The following is a 22,297-nucleotide window of genomic DNA, read 5'->3' as shown; positions in this document are numbered from 1 at the left end:
AATACTCATTTATGCTCACTCTCAAACGTTCGGGGTGGTCACAAGAACCCCCTCACCCCATGCAATGAGGCTAACAATGTTGTCTGTTTTGCAAAATCACCAGCTTCCAAAGAATTCAAAAAGCTTCCAAAGAATTCAAAATGATCGGAGATTCCCATACCCGCGCGGAATTGTGTTTCTTTAGGCGGAAAGTGTACTCAATGCGTAATGTACACCTTTGTTCGTTGCCAAGGTGCAAGGCATAAAATATTAAAAAGGCGCGAGCATGACATAAAGAAATAGAGAATACGGACCCAACTACATATACATTCCCATCACAGGTTTAGCAACCATGATATAGACATATGCATGTGTATGTGTATGTAAACCCTATATAGTAAATATATGTGTATTCTTTCCTTAAAATTAAGAAATGCGTCATTTCTTATATATGCATATAAGGTTTAAAGACTGTTTCAAGTGCGATCGAACATAACCGAAAGGACGTTTGGCGTGGTAAAGTGTGGCTCTGAGTGGGTCAAATTGATCCCAACCCCAGTGATTAACATGAGCATGAGTTTTGAAATGTAGGTCGGTCAAAGACCAGTTTTAGACCATGACTCATTAATTTAATCAGATTTTAAAATTATGTATTTAAAATTTTAGTCGGATCATTTTTGATCCATGGGCATATTTTCTTTCAAGAAAAAATAAGAACTATCCCGTTTAAGCCGTTGAAGATAAATAATAACAAAATTAAGTCTAATTATAAATCTATTGTAATTAGACGAATAACTAAGAAGATTCACATTTTAAAGTTATCATAGCATCCTAGACGTGAATCATATGCATATGATATCACATCACACCCACCACCAATACGGCACAATGGTTAATGATACAGAGTCAACCCATTAATTATTAAACTCTTATATATGGTGGATTAACAGGAGAAGCATAAAGGTAAAAAGACCACCCGTAGTCGCCGTGTTTTGGCGTTCCCCCCCCCCCCCCCCCAAACACGCCCGAAAACGCCACCACCTCCGCCCCTGTGGGCGTGTTCTTGCTCCAAATCAGTTCCGGCGTGCTATATTCCACGCGCAGCCCCTTTTCTTGTGTCCAATCACCTTCATTTTCCTTTTTGTAAAACCAATCAGATTTTTTTGATGTTTTTTTATTTAATTTTATTACAAACATAATGCCCCACAATGCCCACATCCCCACTACACCCATTTTAGAAAACGCCCCATAATTCCCCATTGCTGACTGGGCTACCACATGGCGTAAAACGCCCAAGGGTGGGGTGTTAACCACTACACATGGTCTAAAAGAGGGTTAACTTAAAACGGGTGCCATAGGCATAGATAGTTTGCCCGCCTTTCTTCATTGGCGGCCCCGGTTTTGACTTCGAAGATTTCCTCTCAATTTATAGCGATTGTAAAAACACGAGAATCGTGGATTTTATTTAAGGTCACTAAGTATATAAAAGATATATGGTGTATATTCATATTTGTCGATTGTCATTCTCTGATCAAGTAAAACAGAGAAGCAGGGTCATATAATACTTTCCTATCAATTCAATGCATAAAAGAAAACATAATATCCAAGTTTAGAAACACATTACTTTCATGAGGTATCAGATACTACCTTTAGTCGAATGCATAAGGGTCATCTGCATATGGGTTCAACGACCCTTCTGTGAATAGATCGCCTATATTAGGATGATGATTTTGTTGACTCCCGCCCTTCACTCGCTGTTCAATAGACGCGTGTTAAATAAGTTCAAATCAGTAATTATTCCAACATACACAATGGGTTATGATTACCTTAATGGCATTCCTAGGGGTACTGGCTTTTGGTGTTTGCCTCTTGTTCTTTTTTGAGTCCTTCCAGAAGGTAAAAACAAAATGTCAATACAGATTCACAGTAAGCATAGGTGTGACAGCACTTGCTTCAGACAAGAGTACCATAATACCTGAAACATGATTGTACTTTTTGTCTTTCGCCGCTTGATTGTTGTACCATGAGAAGTTTCAACTTCATATTCTCGGTGAGTTACCTGCCATTTCCATCAAGTTGAGCTTCATTTTAGTAAACGCACGCGCATGTGTGAGGATGTGGATGTGAGTACCATACCTTTTTACTATGCTTGGGAATGTTAATCACATTTCCTGTTTTACCCTTGTCTGCTTTCTTTAACATGCTGGTTACAGGCGACTGCGTTGCATTTATGTAAGGCATGTCCTACATACAAGAGAAATACAACTGAGATCATATAGATATGATGTAAATAGTTGATGTGGTTTCCGTGTATCATGTATGAAATACAGGCCTTTCTTGAGGTCACTTCTTGGTCTTCTTGTGGCTGATCACTCATTACTTTCCACTGCAACTGTAGCAAAGCCTTCTGTCTCTCTTCCTGTGATAAATACCATCTAGAACTAAGTTTGACCCGTTTACCCAACTTGACCAGGCCCACCTGTTTTGCGGCCTTAATCTGGATGTGGAGAAAAAGAAGTAGACACTAATCCCTTAATAATCATAAAGATGAATATACATACCCTGTCTTTTTGGATATTCAGCTCCTCTTCGAGATGCCTACACTCCTCTTCATGTTGAGATCTCAATTCCCTTAACTCAGCTTCATGTTGATTCTTGATTAACTTTGTTTTCTAGATAAAATGTGAATTTAGCAATTTATAAGCATGAATTAGTCATCAGCACCACAGATAAGGATTTAAGTACCTCTTTAAGTTCATTCTCAGCCTGAAGTCGTATCTTTTTTACTTCTTCAGTATGATTAGATTTTAGATTAGCTTCCTTCTTATCGTTCTCCTGCTGGATGTTGTTAACCTGGAAAACAATCACAAAAAAGGGTTAATTACCATTAATCCGCTCTAAACACAATATATTAACAATACATACCAAAGCAGTGTGTTCTCCCTTTAACTGCATCAGTCGCCGCTTTGATTCCTCTTTGCATTCTGAAAGCTTTTGGTCGCATTTCTTTTCCATATCTACAATTGCCTTTTCCGCCTGAGACAATATATATTTTTTCAACTATAATTTGAAGATCCAACAAATAAGCGAACAGAAGGATAATATATATCTAACCTTTTCCTTCTCAAGATTTATGCATTCCTGTTTTTCCAATTCATACCTCCTTCGAATTTCATTTATCGCCTGATCATTCTTTTGAGAGATTTCCTTCAAATGCTTTGACAATTCTAACTGTTTACTTCTCAGCATGTCATCATATTGCTTCTTAGCTTTTTTCAGATTACCTTCAGCTTCGATGAACAACTTCTGAGCCTCTGCCTTTTGATCTTCCAGAAGTTTCTCTCTTTCGTTTGATTCCAAAACAGCCCGTTCCTTCTCCTGTAGTAACGTATGAAGCTCATTAAGTTGTTTCTCGAGTGAGTCAACATGCTGCTCATGCTGCAGAATCTCCTTCTTCAGAGTATCTGTTTCCTCTTTTGTTCTATGTATCTCGGATTCAAGATTCCTGATATTCTCTTTATTCTCAGTTTCAGACTCTGAATGCTTTAACTGAAAGTCTTGCTGCGTGTTTGACAATAAAAACTGATTAAACATATAACATAATAACATGATGATAAATTATTTAACAAGCACCATTTGTATCTCTGATAATCTAGAAGCTTCAGATAAAGAACGGATTTGATCCTCCAAAGTGGTAATCACGTTATCCAGTTCAACCTTCTTTGCAAGAAGCGTTTCTGCTTCAGACTCTAACCTCTGAATCTTCTCTTCTGCTAAGTGAGATTCTTCTGCATGCTGACTCATTGTGAACTTTAGATCATTCTGGAGCTCACTGATCTTATTCTCCAACTCTTTATTAACCAACTGCAATGCATCATTTCCTGATGTGGTCTTCAATAGTTGACCATGAAGACTATCAAAACGCTTTTGTGCCTTTTGTGTTGCAAGTTTATTTCCCTCTTGTACTAACTCAAAGCAAGAAGAAAATAGAGCATCGACTTTTATAACCTTCTCCCAAAAGTCTAGACTCTGTTTATCCAAATCTGTGAGCTTAACAGTTAGCATCTTAACAAAATTTTCTAGATTCTGGTTCTCCTGCATTGCTTTGTCTAAATGCCCGTTTAACTTCTTGTTACAGGCTATAAGATCAGTATTCTCTTTCTCCTTCCTTTCACATGATTCTTGCATGTTGTTTAGTTTAGCTTCCTTTGATACTAGCTCAATTTTCAACTCACTCAATTTAGAGTTCAAACTCTCTATGGCTGATTCATTAGATGCTACAGTCTCTTCAAATTTCTTGATTAGATTATCTGCAAAATATGGATAAACTGAGATTCAGACTATTTAAAATCTTATTGTGCATCACACCAACACAGAGGGAAACTAAACATATATTGTTATAAAGTTATCGATACCTTTTTCATTGATGAGACTGAGAACTTTGTCATGTTCGTCTCTAAGTTGTTTCTCTACATTTTCCTTGTCAATGCAAAGTTCCTTCAACTCTTTGTCACCTGCAAGTACAACTCCACATATTCAAAGAAATAAACCAAAAATTAAATTTATAATGGGCTTTATAACAAGGAAGATTAAACTTACGAGTCCTGACGGTTTCTTCTGATGATTCCAGCCTCAGAGAGAGAGATTTCATCTGTCCATTCAGATTGTCTAAAGCTACTGAAGTTTCAGACAGCTTATTTTCAAAAAAGACTTTGTCTTTCTCAGCTGTAGAAGCAGCAACATGATAAATACATCCATGGTTATCTCATTATTTAGGAATCAAGTATCAACAACAAACTTCTTACCATTCTTAACCTGATCAGCTAAAGTTTGTAACGTTTCAGTAAGTTGATCGCATATGGCCTTTGTGGAGGAGAACTTTGACTCTAGTCCTCTCCAAAGTTTCTCATCTTCTCTATGCGTCACTTTAAGCTTTGCATTTTCATTATAAGCATGCTGCAACTTCTCTTCCAACACATGAATATGGTCCGACAATTTCTTAATCTTAGAATTCTGTATCCATTGCAATATATATCAGAATAGATTCCATAATTAATACAAAAATATACCACACATACACACATGTTCCAAAGGTTTCATGGAAGCCTTTATTTACAAACAGCTTATGCATAGTAAGAGTGAGGCTATTGTGTCCAAAAAGGATGTTGTTTGTGTTCTAGGAAGAAACAATCAGAAGAGCCTTTAGAGACAAAGATAACATGAGTAACAATATCCAACTAGTTATTGTGTATCATATTCCACTGATGAAGTTGCAGTATTCTACTCTATCTTTTTCTGTTCTAGTCTTTCCTGTATGCTCATATCTTCTCCTCTCTATTCTACCTTTTGATATAACAAAATGCTATTTGTTGATCAATTTCTCAGCAAGCATACACATAAATACATATACACACACTACTAGGTATCCTACTATGGCCTGAACATTCCTGAAACAGTCAATACCTTCCAATCATCCAATTACACTCTAATTATGAGCCAGAGAGTGGTATATACTACAAATACACAATAACTTTGCTTCTACAAGGTTCCATATGACATAGTCTACATTACTCGAAACAAACATCACACTATAAGTAAACTACATTTATAACGGAGCACCTACCAAAATCATCACAGAAGTACACATTGATATGTTCAAATTTGTCGCAACAGTCATACAACATAGCGCGCTCGCGCACACACACACACACACATACATAGATGAGTGAGAGACAGAGAGAGAGATGTTCATCATACCGCCAGGTCTAGATCTGTTTTCGATGAAGCTTGCTCTTTCACCAATTTCTCTGCACAAAACAAAACGAGTTACGTACACCGGTACACGAACATACATTATGCTCAAAAACATTATATAAGTCAGTAATCTCAGAGTTTTGGTAACAAAACCTGCAGCGAGCTTCAAATTAGCGAAACTTCCTGAAGAACTTGAATTCGAAGGTTGATGTGAAGAAATATAGAAAGTTTTTGCAGCTGCCGGACTAGAAGAAGTCGATCCTAACGAATATTTGAAACGATCGAGGCTCTTCATGCCTGATAATCCTACTAGCTTGCTCATTTTGCACTCAAATTAGACGATTTCACTGAAATTTGCAGGTGTGTTGATGATCAACAGCTCAATGATCAGTAGATGAGTCGCAACGAAACCCTAGAAAATGTGTTGGTGAAGAATTTGTGTGCAAATGATACAGGCGCGAAATGATTTATTAGAATCTGGTATTTATAGTTCAAAACGAAGGCGGTTATGTAACGGGAAAAGATCCGGTGTGTGACTCCTTACTGTATACCAGGGTTATTGAAAGTCAATGCAATCGGATGCGTTTACAGAAAATTATGGTCAACATGATCAAAATGACAAAACCAAGGGTGTTTGGCTTAGCTTTTTTTAAGAAAGCTTATAGCTTTTTTAGTTTTTTTTTTTTATAAAATAAGCTTAACTTAGTGTTTGGTTTAGCTTTTTAAGCTTAAGTCATCCGTAGTCATAAAGCCTCTTTGTGGGCGTTATGCGACACGTGTCGTGTCACGTCACACAGGGGCTTTATGGGACGTTATGTCACTTGAGGTCGTAGTCATAAAGCCCCTACGTCATCATTACTCAATTATTTAATTTTCATTTTTTTAATTAATTTCTAAGTTTTTTAAAATTAAAAATCATTTCATTAAATTAAAAAAAAAGATTACAATAAAATAAAAAAACAGTAAAATAAAAAAACATTAAACTAGAATAAAATAAAAAAACATTACACAATCAAAGGTTATATTTTTTTTTCTATTCGCTCCTTTTGTACCAACGCCATCTTTAACGCTTTTCCCGTTAGGTGGTCGTGCGGTTTCGAGTAGAACTCAAAGTCGTGAGCCCATTGTCTATCCCGCATAATCTCGGTCACTTCGTGGTTCTCCTCCATACGTTTAGTCCCGAGTTCGTGTATGTCTTGAAGTCGTTTGTTTATCTACGAAAATGCGTTACTCATTTCGGTTCCCATCGACGACGATTCGGGCTTTTTCGACCGACTTCTTCTTCAAGCGGGTCGTGGTAGCTCTTCCACCGGCTCTTCCTCCGGAATATCCTCGTTCATGTCAGTGTTTCGAGCGTCGAAGGTTGGCGTTTCGGGTTCACCCGACTCGTTTGTTTTGGACCTCTTTGACGGCCTTTTATGTTCCGACCGACCGCTAGGAGTAGAGATGTTGGCCCATTTGGGGCTATGACGAAGGATTTTCCAACACCTTAGGTACGGGAAATGGCCATTAGCATTTGTATACTCGACCAACGCCGCTTGCGTAATGTCCTCATCCTTGCTTCCACTTTTCCATCCGACAAAATTGCATTTGTACACGGTTTGAAAATTCGTGCACTTTTTGTTGATATAGGTCCACTTGCCTTATATCGAGTCCGGCGGCCGGTATTTGTCCCCTTTACCCATGAAATCGAAAAAAAGATCTCGTATTCGGCTCCAAAAAACGGATTTACTTTGATTGTTTGCTAAAAAAAATTAATAATTAGTCCGAAATTAAAAAAAAATAAGCAGAAAAAAAAACTGTTAATAACCAGAAAAAAAAATAAAAAACAGAAAAATAAAACTGTAAATGAACAGAAAATAAAAAAAAACAGGAAAATAAAACTGTAAATAACTAAAAAACAGAAAAAATACAAAATTTTAAAAAACAGAAAATAAAAAACTTAAAATAATAAAATAAACAAATAAATATACCTATTACGGGGTCCTCCGACACATCGATCTAAGAGCGGGTTAGCGCATACTCCTCATCGGATTCCCACGATATCACATTTTTTTCGCTCGCTCGGGTGGTGGTTTCCGCTTTCTTTTTATGTGTCCGTTTTCCTTTTCCTTTTTGCGTCTCCACTACTTCGGGTTGTGTTTCCGGAACAACCTCGGGTTCGTGTAGTGGGGAGCCGAAAGCTTGAGCCGACCTGAACGCTTGAGACGACCCCATTCCGTCGGTGTTTTGATTTGGGTTCCACCCGTAGAGATTCGGGTCCCATGAGAGTGGTTGGTTCAAAAGGTTCATGAACCCGGTATTTTGTTGATTGTAATCGACAAAACCGGATCCGAAAGGGGTGGGTCGAGTGGGAACCGGAGACACGGGGCGGGTAGGATTACTACTTTAGTTCGGGTCTGCACTCGATCGGGGAGGAATAAAACCACGGTTGAAGGGATGCATTGTATAAAATTTGTGGATTTTTAAAAAAAAAGCTAGAGAGAAAAAGGGTTTGAGGGTGTGTGGGTTTATAAAAATATGAGAGAAGGGGTTAATATTTATAGGAAATATTGAAAATTAATTGAATTAAAAAAATATTTTTTTTAGATTTGACCGTTTGTAACGGTCATAATTTGAAAATCAAGCCTCATAATGCTGCGAAGGAGATGACGCTGCACATATTTTTTTGCCCCATAAAGCCCCTCGTTGTGGTGTTCTAGGCGCTGTGGGCCGAAAACCCACCCAAATAGCGCCCCACTACAAGAGACCTTATTACAAATTTAAAAATCAAAACTATTTTTTGGTAGTTTTAAAATAAAAATGACGTGCCAGTGGAAAGTGAAACCACAACCCTCTGTAACGGAAGAAAGTAGAAAAAAAAAAGAAGTGGAATATGATGAGGCACTGAGGTGTCGACGTAAAAAGTGAAACCACACCTAACACTCGAATTTGTTAAGTCGTTTGTTACTAACTTGAAGATTCAAAAAAAAAAAAAAAACTAAGATCATTTAAAGTTTAAAGTAACTTGAAAATAAACTGGAAGTAGGTCATTATATAATACTCTAATTTATAACATTCTTGTGCAATGTTACTTGTACACTATGCTTTCTTTATTTTACTTGCATCTTTTGTTTGTATGGTACAAGTTGGAAGCTTAAAACTTCTTTTGGAGGCTTTATTTTATATTTTTTAGAGTTAAATGCCATTTTAGTCCCTGTGGTTAGGGCCATTTAGCCAGTTTAGTCCAAAGGTTTCATTTTTAACTTGTGGGTCCAAAAAAGTTTCACAGTTGCCATTTTGGTCCACTGGGTTAACTTCATCCATTTTTTCTGTTAACGAGAAGGCCAATTTGGTCACTTTGTATGTAATTCTGCTAACTAAAAGGGCAATTCAGTCATATAAAATGACCGAATTGGCCTTCTCGTTAACAGAAAAAATGGATGAAGTTAACCCAGTGGACTAAAATGGCAATTGTGAAACCTTTTTGGACCCACAGGTTAAAAATGAAACATTTGGACTAAACTGCCAAAATGGCCCAAACCACAGGGACTAAAATGGCATTTAACTCTATTTTTTATATATGAACTAGGTTAGAGCCCGCGTATACACGCGGTTTAACAAATAAAACACTTTAAATTTGTTCCAATTTAATAAAAATAAAATGAAATATTATTCAATATTAATAAAAAAACTTAAAAATGCATAGAATAGAAAAAATCAAAAAATAATTCAAATTTCAGTAATATTTCTTTGTACACCAATGGATAGTTAAAAAATACAGAAAATTATAAAAAAATAACTCAAATTTCATTAAGATTCAAACTATTGGGATGATCTATCTATCTATGATATGCCTCGTAGTAATAACCACTTCATCTAACATCTTACAAAATGACACCCGCACTCCAAACATCGGCTGCCTGGTTGTAACCGCCCATAAGCACCTCTGGAGCTATATAAAACGGACTCCCAACAATTCCATGTAACCTTGACCTGTTTTAGCCAAATAGTATAAGATTTAAGCCCAACCAACTCCTCCATAAATAAGTCCAAATGCACAACTCATAAATAGAATATCAAGCATCGCTGCTATTTTGACATCTTAATAAAGCTTTTGTATGTTTTCACAAGTGAATAAAAGACTAAAAGGGCATAGGCCCATATGGAGATTTTTATGCAAAAGAAGAAAAACGACAAAATTTTAAGAGAGTAAATTACTAAATTTATTGTTTCCTGTTGCTCATAACAATTTCCACCACACTAAACAACATAGAATACAATATCCTAAATTCAAGATATTACAACAAAACATAATAAATTAGATGAGAGTTTAGTACATACCTCGCTTGATGTAAGTAGTAGTACCAAAATCAGCCAACTTTATATGCCAAGAGGACGCTTTGGTTGCTAATAGAAAACCTCCCCTGATGTTCTAACTGATGGAAAAGTTCTCCGCCTATACACAACTCCATAACCAAATTCATAAACTGCTTTGAGATCAACAACATTCGGATGCCCGGATAACTTTGTCATTATCTCAATCTAAAGTTTGATGCTTCTAACATCTTTATTAGTCACAAGTCAAAATAATTTATTTTCATTGAACTTATTTAAAATTTGCAAATGCATTTTAGAGGCAACAATTGGGATGATCAGATGCCAGAATCCAACATCGACCTTTTTTATGAACCAAGAGAGAAAAACGTAATAGACATTTAAGTTAGCGGTGCGTGATCCATTATAGTGATCATTGATAGAATCTTCTATCAATGAAACTTTCATTCAAATTGATTAAATAAGGACTGTTTGACCTGCAACTTTCAATAAAGGATTTCAAAACGAAGCTACCAAAAAGCAACTAACCTGCAAGCATGTCGATCCAAGCTATGGTTTTTTAGGGCGGCTATTAAGTCTTATTCAGACAAAACTAAGAACTTGTTTAAGATAAAAAAAGTGAATAATATCTATACAAAACAAAAAAAAAATGCAGAATACATATAGGGAACATCAATAAAGATTAAAAATTCAAAATCCCAACCATATACATACACAATAAATAAATTAGCAAACAAATAAATATGGTATTCAATCTGAAAGTCAGGGATACTCACCTATTTGTCTTATTCACATAATCAAGATCTGATAAATAGTTCTAATCTGCATCAGTTTGAAAGTATATTAGTAAAATAAATCAGCTGATCTTGTATCAAATGTTACACATACAAACTTTTGGAGACCAATGTGACATATGAGACCAACCATACAATACTCATTTGGAAATTATCAGACCAAATATTCTGTTGAATTCATGGAGCCTGTTACAAAACACTACTGTACAATCTTCTAGAAGAAACTTTTTTGCACCAAAATTTATATCACAAGTATTCAAGATGTATAATTCCTGAATTAAAATACACATTTCATCATGTTCAAAAATGGAGCTAAATCTTACTCGCATTCTTCTGGTGCTTACATGTCTTGATAGTAGAAGATGATTTATGTAATTATAAAAATAAATATAATTGACGACAAAACTACATTCAAATCATATTAAATATTAAAAATATATATAAAATAGTAATTCCAAGTTATGAAATGATTATGATATTTTCTATTTAAAGTTACACACAGGAACTAAAATACCAGACTTATAATATTAGCCTATCACATAAATCATCCGGTTGTTAATTATATTCTAATATAGATTTGTTCCAAATTTAAAATTATATGAAGGAATTAATTGTGTTCTCTTTAATCTAGAGTGCATAGACTGATTAACATGAGCATGGGTTTAATGTGTTCGTGACTGAGGCTGAATATTCTATCCCTCACAAGATGTAGTAATGTAAACAAAACAAAACTAATGGATTACGAAACCTTAGGGAATGCATTAATTGTGGAATATGGAATAGAAAACTGGATTTTGAGGAGTTTAACTTCACATCTTTGATTTCGCCATTAGGGTTTGTGATGGAGTTTTAGGAATTAACAAATTAGCACTTACCAAGCTGTTGTTTAATCTGCCACAAGATTTATTTGCTGGTATAAATAGAAACGGAGGAAGGTTTTTGTTAAAATCACCATTAGGGTTTTGGAGGATGAGGAGGGAAAGCAGCGGAGAAAGTAGGTACACGATTTTGGTGATAAGGTAATGGGTCGGCCTCAGAACATGACACCTGTCCTATAATAGTTTTCTTTTATTATAGGTATAGATAGATGTTAATAGAAAAATGGAGTTTTTTTTTAGTTTTTTTATTGGTTTTATATACGAGCTTTTCCGATTTTGATGGTTATTTATGGTTATGTGGCACTGCTAATAGACATGGTTTCAAGTCCCCGCCGCAACGCGGGGGATAGTTTTTATGGAGGTTTTTTTTTTGTTTTTTTATTGGTTTTACATACGAGCTTTTCCGATTTTGATGGTTATTTATGGTTATGTGGCATTGCTAATAGACATGGTTTCAAGTCCCCGCCACAACGCGGGGATAGTTTTTCTAATTTAGTACCAGAAAGTAACAAGTTTAGCGTAACTTGATCTTTTAATTGAAGGAACATTGGTCTAACCACTTCACGAGCAATCTTTTTTAATTTATTCTCAACTAATCGTTTATGGGGGTCACTCAAATTTAACATCTATATACTTAGGAAAGTTTTATGCGAGGTCACTTGAATCCTTTCGAGGCATAATGGTTCGCCTCTATTTGTTTCGACATGTGTATTTATAAAAACTTATGTGTATTTTTGTGATGGATGTGTGTGTTTTTTTAACCATAGGTATTTTTTTTATTTGACTTAGCAAGGTACCATCAAGTAACTAGTAGAGCAATGTTCAATCTAGAAGTACAAGGCCTTGAGGTATACTTGTAGAGCAATTTACAATGTTAATCTAGAAGTAAGTTACAACCCATTTTTTCCCATTTCACTCCAGCATAGTCTAAGGAAATGGTTTAATCCCGTTAACTCCACCTAACTCTATTTATCTGCGTAATCTCTTAACACCAAGTTGACATGTTAACAAACAATCGCTTTAACGCTCCTTGATACAAGGAGGGAGTGGTATGCAACGCTGGTTAACATGTCATGTCACCTTTAACGCTCCAGATGTTGGGATACACCTCACGGCCTAAAAGAAAAATTACACAGAAATTTCCTATTTTAAGGAGGGAATGCTTGCCATCTATTTTACCATATAAACGAATTGACCTTAATTTCTTCCATAACGTTTGACTTAAGATCGGCTTAATTTTTTTGCCCCTAGATCCAAGACATCAAATCCGTTGGGAATGCCTTTTGGTGTCATGTTGCAAGATATTTTCGAAACACTCAAATGGCTCAGAAGCTTTAACATGAAACTCAACCCGGGAAAATGTGCTTTTGGTGTCAAAGAAGGCAAGTTTTAGGTGTCGTGGTCATCAAAAATGGATTCATAGCCAATCTAGAAAGGTCCTTGCCATCACATATATGTCTTCTCCATCAACTCTGAAGGAAGTAAGTACATACCCAAAAATGACCGCCTAGTAGCTATCAACAAGTTTATTATACAAACAAACACGCTGCAAGATCAATCCCATTCATAAAATTGCCTAAAGAAGAACTAAGAATCAATTCAGGTAGACAGTAGAGCTGAAATCGCATTTCAAGAAATGAAGCAATTCTAATATTTTAATAATAACTAGGATTAGTACCCGCCGCAATGCGGCGGGCAAACCATGCCATAATTTGCAAACTTAGACCCAAACCAAGTTAACTTGCTCATAAAGTCAAAGCCAAAAGCAAATGTAAATTAAGCTATGGCTAAAAAAACACCCAGAGTTCAAGTTTCTAATAAGTACAACATTTTGTAGCATCTGCAACTAAGACTTCAGAAGTTTTTCCATGTGGACCTGCATAAAAAAAGTATGCTAAGACACTGCTTGATAGTAAAATGCAGACAACCCGAACATAAAACAAAAGATACGAATAAAGAAAATGAATCAAAGGACTCGCTTTCAAGAGGTAATTCACTCTCCCAACTAATATCTAGCATAAATAAAAGTACATCCCAACTGATATCTAAGCCAAATAAAATTTTTAGCATAAATAAAAGTACAATACTAAAACCCTATTTAGGGTGTAGGGAGTGGTTAGACACTTTGAATAGGTAAACTCCCAAATCACCCAATCACATAGCGACATGTCAATTGTTTACTTAATGCTCAAAAACGTTGACGGTGGTTTACCTAATGGGGTTTAGGTAAACTATTTAAAAAAAATGTGTGATTGGTTGAGAAGAATTGGACCCCACCACACACCCTCTCTCCCCCTTTCCTTCACCTTCACCGATTCGGTGAAGGTTCACCGAAATTGCAACCAAAAATCGGTAAAATGAAATCGGCAAATAGTTGCGGTGGTCACCGAACGGCAAAAGGTGGGTTTGCCGCATCCACACCGTATACCCTTATAGATTTAAACACAATGTATAACTTAAGAAAACTATATTTTATGATCTAACTATTACATGATATAAAAAAAATAAAGAAATACATAGTAAAACATTGCAAACTACCATGGATTTATTCTTTTTAAGCATCTTTTCCAAACACAGATATCTCACCTAATCTCAAATTGTGACACCGCCTCATTATAGTTGCACCAAAGGCATGTAGGTTCAAATATTCTTTCTATCGAACGCTTTTAATCACCCAACATAGGCAAAATGCAATCAGGAAAGAGTATCAAAATCACAAATATATATATTACAACTGCGTATTATGGCTATGTACCTACTTGTTGTACATGTACATAGGCATGTGCCAGCCCATAAACAGCAGCCCTGTTCAATTTTTTAAACATACAGTCCACTTCAGTCTTCAACATTACATACACGTTATTATTTATGAACTAAGACATATATAAATTGTTACATTGACCCTAATATCATCCACATAAATTAAATTACATTTATGCAATTATAACGACAAACGGGTCAAAAGACACATTTCAGTTCTACTCAAACATCCAAAATTAATGTTTATATACTACAGTGAACATTCTATGAGATTCAAGAATCTCATTATAGAACCCATTGTAACCTCACTATGGAATCCGTACATTCCGTTTTATCTCTTTTTCATGTCTTAATACAATGGAACATATCGTTAATTCAATCCCAGACATATTAATATACTTCTACAATAAACTATAAGTTCAAATAAGTTGCACCATATGATTACCTATATGATTAATGTCATATAAGTTGGACTTTTGGAGTCATATGAACTCACCCGGACGTCTAGAACTATCGGGTGTCATCCTTGCATATAATATATATATCCTTTCCCTTCCTCCTTTCTTACTAAATAACCTAACCAGTCACCAAACATAAATTGTAACTGAAAATACCGCCGAGAAACCACCTAAAATCAGACAAATTATCAATCATGATTATCAAAAAACAAAGGAAAAGCAAGTACCTTCAAGCCAATGATGTTGTGACCTTAACAACCAAGTCATCTTCTCCGCCAATTCTCCTGCGAACACTTCCAAACACACCCTTTCTGGTGACCCGACTTGATTCCACAAAGCCATCTCTGTTTGCTGCACCCATTCCTAAATCGACACCTCACAATCCCTCTCAACTTATCATCATCCGTAACTTCTTTCACAAAATTACTTAGGCAACTCAATCAAATCTGTAAACTTTTTTTTTTGCAAAAAAAAAAAAAAAAAAACATTAGATTATATAAACAATAGATACATGATTTAACACTACTATTACATAAACAATAGTCACTGCATAGAATCGTTACCTTTTTGGCCTGTAATCTTTGGGCATCACAATAGGTTCAACCTAGCCGACATAAAGCCAGATAAACTGAATAAAGTAATCGAAACCAATCTCATAAGAATACTTCAAACAATAACATATAGTTCTGCTGAATGTATTCTAACACAGTCCTCATTATCTCGATTCGATTCAACTCTCCATAGCTAAATCTCAACCGCATAAAAGTAAAATTAAACGATAGGTAACAAACAAAAGTGATAGATCGACTTAAAAGAGATAAAAATAATGCACATGCCTTTGCTTCGTAGATACGGGACCATGATAAGCGAGAACTCTCTCGCCGTTGGAGAAGAACTTGGTGTTGGAGTTAGTGCGGCGGTGATTGGTGGCAAAATTGGCGGTATCAGAGGCTGAATCGTCTTTCGAACTCGCCATTTGCGAAGTGGCGTTCATCAATCTACTGTAACATCTTCATCACCATCATCGTCTTCCGGTTTCGTAGACGACGCAGTGAAGAGAAACGATTGCTTTGGAGATCTGATATCATGCCTACTGAAACCTGCAATTTCGTCGATGATTGGTGGCTACAGTCTACAAGTCGGTGAGACATTTGAAGGTCATTCATCTAGGGTTTGGGGAGATGAAAGATCTGATTTTGTTTTTAGTGATATAAAAGCCCAATTTTTTTTTTAAAAACACGCAAAGCGTAATGTACAACTGATTATGCACAAAAAAGTTGCAAAGTTATATAGGTTTTAATTTTAATAATAAGTTTTTAACATATTTGGTTCAATACCAGTAAGCAGGTTCGAATAACCAAATAAATATCAACTAATACCCTACATGTATTAAACCCATAATTTTAACAAAAAAACGAGTCTCATACCCATATAATTACCGTCCAAGTATTATTTTTTTTGAACGACAAATGGAGCAACTGGTTGGGCTTTCACATCAAACTTTAGTTGTCAACAGGAGACCCAGGTTCGAAACCATAGTATATCCATTTAAGGCACAATCCACCCGATCTCATACGCATACAGCAATGGATATCATCAGACTCGAAAGTCAAACGCAAGTCCCATCCCAAACGGAAACCACACAACTAGTTACCTTGGATGGTCTTTTCTTTCTAACTTTCAAAGGAAAAAAAAATTAAGGTTTTAGATTCAATAGCGGTCCCTACATAAATGCCGACATAAGACTAATTAGTTGAATAATCAACTATCACTAGTGCTTTAGTGGTGGCTATAGGTATTTAAGTTCCCCCTATGGTGGGTCCGGATGAGTTTTCCCCTCCACGTCTCAAGTTCGAGTCTGGGTTATAGGGGTTTCTCATTGAGGGGTTTAAATTAGGGATCTATTGTGCGAGTGGGCTCTCTAGCACGAACTCGATTACGACAACACATGCTAAACCTCGCGAATAATTCACACCTTTAAAAAAAATAGTTAGAATAATCAAATGGTAACAATTGGTGAGCTGCAGTGCTATTTGGAGTTTTGTGAAGCAAGGAGGTCCTTGATGGGTCACATCAAATCTCCATAACTTTTTTCAAGATCTTTAAGACCATTGGCATATTGGTTTCACTAGTTTCCTACATATACATACAAATACACATACACATAAGAATAAATACACAATATGTTCCATTTTTTTTTCATATATTAAAGTGAAGTTACATATGAAATCAAAACCACACCCCATTTCTCAATTACCAGCTTTATATACCATTCTTAGTATGAATTACTACTCATATCCATTAATTATACTAGTTTTAAAAGCAAAAAACTTGTTTATTCTTTACTAATAAAAAACACTCTTCCCAAGTCTTCCAAACACTTTTAATCCGGAACACGGCCCATTCAAGCAAGTTTACGCGGCTTTCGCACGCTCAAAAGCTTCACATCATCGATAACAGGTCCACAAAGCGACGAAAAGTCGTCACTTCTCATCGTGTAAAAAGTACTATAGAACATGATCCTGGTTCGTGTACTTGTTGCCACAAACTTGAGAACAGCGCGCTTGAATCCACCTTTACCCTTGGATTGATACGGCACTTTTAGCGTTTCTTTGTTCGCGAATGCCTCAACGACCATGGACCCTTCACACGCGTTGTTAGCATCACCCACGGAGAAAAACAGTTGGTAAGTCTTCCCAACCACGGTTCTAGCCACTTGCGCTATGGCACTCTCTTTACCGGCCACTAGCTCCACGGCTCGCCTTCCTTGTGGCACCGAGAAGTGGTCCGCGTCGATGTACTTTACGGCTTTAAGTGACTCGACCATCCAAGCTGGGAGTGGGGAATGATCATCTTCAATGTTTGGTGGGACCAATACACCCCATGAGGTGTTTGGAAAGATATATGGGCCTTCTTCAAATCCTCCATTTTTCAATATGTTATCTGCATGAAATTAAATAAGTAATGATGTGCCAATTTTTCATCCACAAGACATGATGCATGCACCAATGCTATAAAAGTGCTGGATTTTGTAATTGAAATATAATTACAATTTGTTTATAGAAAGGGTCACTATCCTATAATCAATAACCTTAGTTTATAGATGTTATTTTAAACTTTTGTGACATGTTATAAAACAGTATTCAATATTATGTTATATATTACAATCTAAAAATATAATATATGTTAGTTAATTGACCGGATGGTCCCTGTGGTTTCACGTTTTTTTCACGTTTAGTCACCACCTTCTGAAAATAGCAGGTATGCTCCCTATAATTTGTTATTTTGTTACTCGGATAGTCCCCTGAGTAGATGTCAGTTAGTTTGGAAATTATAGCAGGTATGCTCCCTATGGTTTGTCATTTTGTTACTCGGATAGTCCCCTAAGTAAATGTCAAGGGACTATCCGAGTAACAAAATGACAAATAGGGAGCATACCTGCTATTTCTAAAAGGTGGAGACTAAACGTGAAACTACAGGGACCATCCGGGCAATTAACTCTATATGTTAGATATGCACAATTAAAAGGTGAAACAATACATATAACTCTTACAAATCTAGTAAGTGACTACATGAGTATAAATAAAATGACATAAATTATTGAAAAATATATAAAACAAATGGAAGTGTCATTTCATTTAAGAAAAAACATCGTCTATTTGTTTTTAGAGTAAACAGCCATTTTGGTCCATGTGTTTTGGTCAATTTTGCCACTCTAGTACAAAACTCAAACTTTTTGCATCTGGGTCCCTGTGGTTTCAATTTTATTGCCATTTTGATCCAAAAATGAAATCAGATCATATTTGTCTAATAAAATCTTGTTATTTTGTCATTTCCCGCAGGGGCAAAATAATCATTTCTTTTTTATAAATAAATACCATATTTTATAAGACAAATATAACCTGATTTGCCCCTGAGGAAAATGACAAAATTGCAGGATTTTATAAGACAAGGATGACCTGATTTTATTTTTGGACCAAAATGGCAATAAAACTGAAACCACAGGGACCCAAATGCAAAAGGTTTAAGTTTTGGACTAAAGTGCCAAAAGTAACCAAACCTCAGGGACCAAAATGGCAGTTTACTCTTGTTTTTAACTATGTTCGTTCATGTATGTTTGTTTGGGCCGTTTACAACCCTAAAATTACTTTAGTTGTAAAAATAGTGAAGTCTAGAAATTTGACATACCTCTTGATGGTCTAGGAGGGTATAGAGCTTTGATGGCGATAGAATCAATAAGAGGACCACACGCGGGATCCTCCTCGACTCCCGGGTTATGCAACTTAATAGTAGCCGTATTATATTCGGCTTGAAAAGCCCACGCATATGAGTCCCATCCACTACTGCTATACAATGTCTGCATTGGTAGCACGCCAAAATCAGGTGCTACCGATACATTGAGTGTCTCTTCTTGAGCACATGTTCGAGCAGCACTAAACGTGAGGGAATAATACATTCCTTTAGTCACGTTTATGGTCTGCTCGATTGTTGCTTCGTTTCCTAGCCTAACTGCAAAGGCTCCCTCAGGAACGACTAGCAACATGTCCCCTTGCTTTTGGCCTGATTTAATATACTCGACAAAACCGAAGATCTTCCATCCGGGGATGGCGTCATGTTTTAACACCTCCGTGCCTTTCATGTCCGCGGGTTTCGGCCCGAGCTCGAAGTTCCCGTTCCATAACAACCCTGGAAAAAAAAATATTTACATCAATAAAAACTAATTATGCGCAAACACATTGAACAAATGTATCATTAAAATTATCAAATGTAACGAATAATGTTCAATTTTTCTCTAAAAATAGAGTTTAACAAGAGAACGTGTAAAAAATAAAAATAAATAAGATATATATTTTTTAAAATTATAAAACTGTTGGACAAAATATTAAATAACGGAAAAAAATAAATTATATGATGTCGACTTCCATCAAGTTTCATTCTAATTCAGGACAGAGTGGCGTAAGCATGTGCCCACCCACGTGCATATGTAAGCCTTTCAAGTACAACCATCTAATGCGTCTATTGTACAACTCAAAAGCATTGACCGTTTCTATTGCTGTTTTTGGTTAAAAAAGAGGAAATATATATCTTTTTCTTTATTATATACCAAGTTATAAGTTAGTATGTTACACAATAAAACAAAAATTAAATACTTAGAATTTGGATAATATAAAAGAACATCTTAAAATAAAAGGATAAAATATGATTCTACTTAACATTTCCAAATTTAAAAAATATAATAATAATAATAATAATAATAATAATAATAATAATAAGAGAACGAATGAGTGAATAAAAGAAAAGCTGGAAAAAATTTTGGGCTCGTAAAATTATAACACGTAACGCAACAAGTAACTTATTTATTGTTTATTAGATATAGTTAGATTTGGACAGGAGATACAACTAAAAATATTATTTTTTTTAACATAAGGTCATGTTATTTTCATTTTATTGTTTATTAGATATAGTTAGATTCGGACAGGAGAAACAACTAAAAATATTATTTTTTTTTTTAACATAAGGTCATGTTATTTTCATTCAATACCAATCAAGTTAGACTGTTAAAATGGTACGTGAGGTTTGATCACTTTTGACACTTTAGTTCAAAACTCAAATTTTGAATCTGGGTCTATGTGGTTTTAATTTTGTTGTCATTTTCATCCAAAATAGAAATCTGGTAATATTTTTTAGTTAAAATCCAGTTTTTTTGTCTTTTTCCTCCTTTTTAATGAAGGGTAAAATGGTCTTTTAACGTTTTATTATAACAAATTAAAAAAAATTGACCATTTTGCTCTTCATTAAAAGGGAGGAAAAAGATAAAAAAAACTGGATATTAACGGAAAAATCTGACTAAATTTTGATTTTGGATAAAATAACAACAAAATTGAAACTACATGTATCCATATTCAAAAGGTTTAAGTTTTGAACTAAAGTGATCCAAACTCAAACTAAGTTATTTAAGGAAAGAACCACTAAAACTGTATAACACATGTTGCTGTCGGCCTATCGCAATAACTTATATGATATACAATTGCTTATGTGATTTTCTCGGTTCCATTTCTATTTAAAACCGATGTTGAAATGCTTGTAAGCTTGATACATGTCGTATTTTTCGTTTACATTCTTTAATTTTCCAAACAAATAATACACATACCGTGTAAAGGTCAAATACAAATAAGTCTTAACATACAAAATACCCTTAACGTAAGAAGCGAGGGAGCGCAGCTTACCATCGGCAACTGCGGCGGCAGTGTGGATGGTGGAGCATAGTAGCAACACCGACAGCACGGCGGCTGCTTCCATGATTGAAATTCTGTGCATTTAGAGAGAGAGAGAGAGAGAGAGAGGGGGGAGAGAGAGGATAAAGTTGGTTTGGATTGGAAAAACCGAGTGTGCAAGGCCCAGTTATATGCATGAGAAGCCCTACAAATGCCCTCATTTTGTGAGATATTAACAAAACTACCCCTGTCTTTTTATCACCAAAATGGGTAGACATGACACACAAACATCGGTTAGAAAGGCCAATAGAGTCGGTCGATTCATGAATGGGGTAAATTCTATATAATTATATTTGCAAACTCCATTTTATAATGAAAAATGGATGATAATAACGCGTACGAGCAACGTAATTTGGTGACACTTTTAACTTTAACAAGAGCAATCTCAGTTTAACGAAAAGATAATTTTGTTTGCCTCATTGAACGGTTAGCTTATTTTTTTTATTCCAATCGGATTATTATAATTTTTTTTGAAACGAGAGATAAATAAAACTATAAAAGTCATGTACATAGGAAGTTACATTTTTGTTAGAGTGGCCTTTAGAAAAAAAAAAAAAAAACAAAAACAAAAAGAAGTGGAAGTTAAAAGTATGACTAACGACATTATAAATAAGGATTATTGTTATCTACTAATGAATTAGTTTACATTATTAAAATGGAGTTTCTCTATAAAAGTTGGAGTTTATTAGTTTATATAATATAATGAAATATATTCAAATTTTAATACTTGGAGTTTATTAGTTTATATAATGAAATATATTCAAATTTTGATACTCTATAGTACGTAGCATACGTATTAATAACCACATAAATTAGAAAGCGACATTTTTCAGTCTCGCTCTGCAAATGAGTGAAGTGTTTTACTATGTATACATTTATTCTAAAATATATTTTTAACATTAATTCCATCATTAATTTTAATTCTATTTTGTAGTACCGATATATTGTCATTAATATGTGGTTTTCTATTACCATTTTAAATAATTATTTTTAATGCCACACATGACACATGGATAAAGATATGGAGAGATTAATGGTATTTGCTTGCTGAAAAAGGATTACGATGACAATTTAAAAAGATT

The 22,297-nt window shown here is 35.2% G+C and overlaps 2 protein-coding genes and 2 long non-coding RNA genes across 10 annotated transcripts; all 4 read right to left on the bottom strand.

Annotated features, from left to right (window-relative positions):
• Window positions 1–1,458: 1,458 nt before the first annotated feature.
• On the bottom strand, window positions 1,459–6,309 carry LOC110898517 (synaptonemal complex protein 1). 2 transcript variants are annotated; one of them, XM_035982044.1, is made up of 15 exons: window positions 5,887–6,309; window positions 5,737–5,786; window positions 4,785–4,992; window positions 4,579–4,704; window positions 4,395–4,493; window positions 3,613–4,289; window positions 3,094–3,540; window positions 2,905–3,015; window positions 2,725–2,832; window positions 2,541–2,651; window positions 2,312–2,458; window positions 2,116–2,223; window positions 1,955–2,038; window positions 1,806–1,865; window positions 1,459–1,733 (listed from the first exon to the last, which is right to left on the bottom strand). In XM_035982044.1, the coding sequence occupies exons 1-15, from the start codon at window positions 6,053–6,055 to the stop codon at window positions 1,629–1,631; spliced, it is 2,610 nt and encodes an 869-aa protein (XP_035837937.1). In that variant the 5' UTR covers window positions 6,056–6,309; the 3' UTR covers window positions 1,459–1,628. The 2 variants fall into 2 exon arrangements, with proteins under 2 accessions (XP_035837937.1, XP_022001002.1); XM_022145310.2 differs by having other exon boundaries at window positions 2,312–2,398.
• Window positions 6,310–9,423: 3,114 nt separating this feature from the next.
• Window positions 9,424–11,888, bottom strand: LOC110898516. The gene is made up of 3 exons (XR_002569465.2): window positions 11,720–11,888; window positions 10,057–10,872; window positions 9,424–9,708 (listed from the first exon to the last, which is right to left on the bottom strand). It is a non-coding gene; the product is annotated as an uncharacterized LOC110898516 (long non-coding RNA).
• Window positions 11,889–13,339: 1,451 nt separating this feature from the next.
• LOC110898515 lies at window positions 13,340–16,153 on the bottom strand. 6 transcript variants are annotated; one of them, XR_002569460.2, is made up of 6 exons: window positions 15,504–16,150; window positions 15,168–15,393; window positions 14,979–15,058; window positions 14,478–14,527; window positions 14,309–14,385; window positions 13,340–13,598 (listed from the first exon to the last, which is right to left on the bottom strand). It is a non-coding gene; the product is annotated as an uncharacterized LOC110898515 (long non-coding RNA). The 6 variants fall into 6 exon arrangements; XR_002569459.2 differs by having other exon boundaries at window positions 14,482–14,527; XR_002569456.2 differs by having other exon boundaries at window positions 14,309–14,527; window positions 15,504–16,151.
• A 952-nt stretch (window positions 16,154–17,105) lies between these two features.
• On the bottom strand, window positions 17,106–21,328 carry LOC110898513. The gene is made up of 3 exons (XM_022145309.2): window positions 21,168–21,328; window positions 19,129–19,626; window positions 17,106–17,883 (listed from the first exon to the last, which is right to left on the bottom strand). Exons 1-3 carry the CDS (start codon window positions 21,256–21,258, stop codon window positions 17,345–17,347), a joined length of 1,128 nt encoding a protein of 375 aa, XP_022001001.1. The 5' UTR covers window positions 21,259–21,328; the 3' UTR covers window positions 17,106–17,344.
• Between the last annotated feature and the right edge of the window lie 969 nt (window positions 21,329–22,297).

This window comes from Helianthus annuus, chromosome 13 (genome assembly GCF_002127325.2).
Source record: "Helianthus annuus cultivar XRQ/B chromosome 13, HanXRQr2.0-SUNRISE, whole genome shotgun sequence".
NCBI classification, from domain to species: domain Eukaryota; kingdom Viridiplantae; phylum Streptophyta; class Magnoliopsida; order Asterales; family Asteraceae; genus Helianthus; species Helianthus annuus.
Note: the sequence above shows the minus strand (reverse complement) of the source record. Positions and strands in the feature narration are given on the sequence as shown.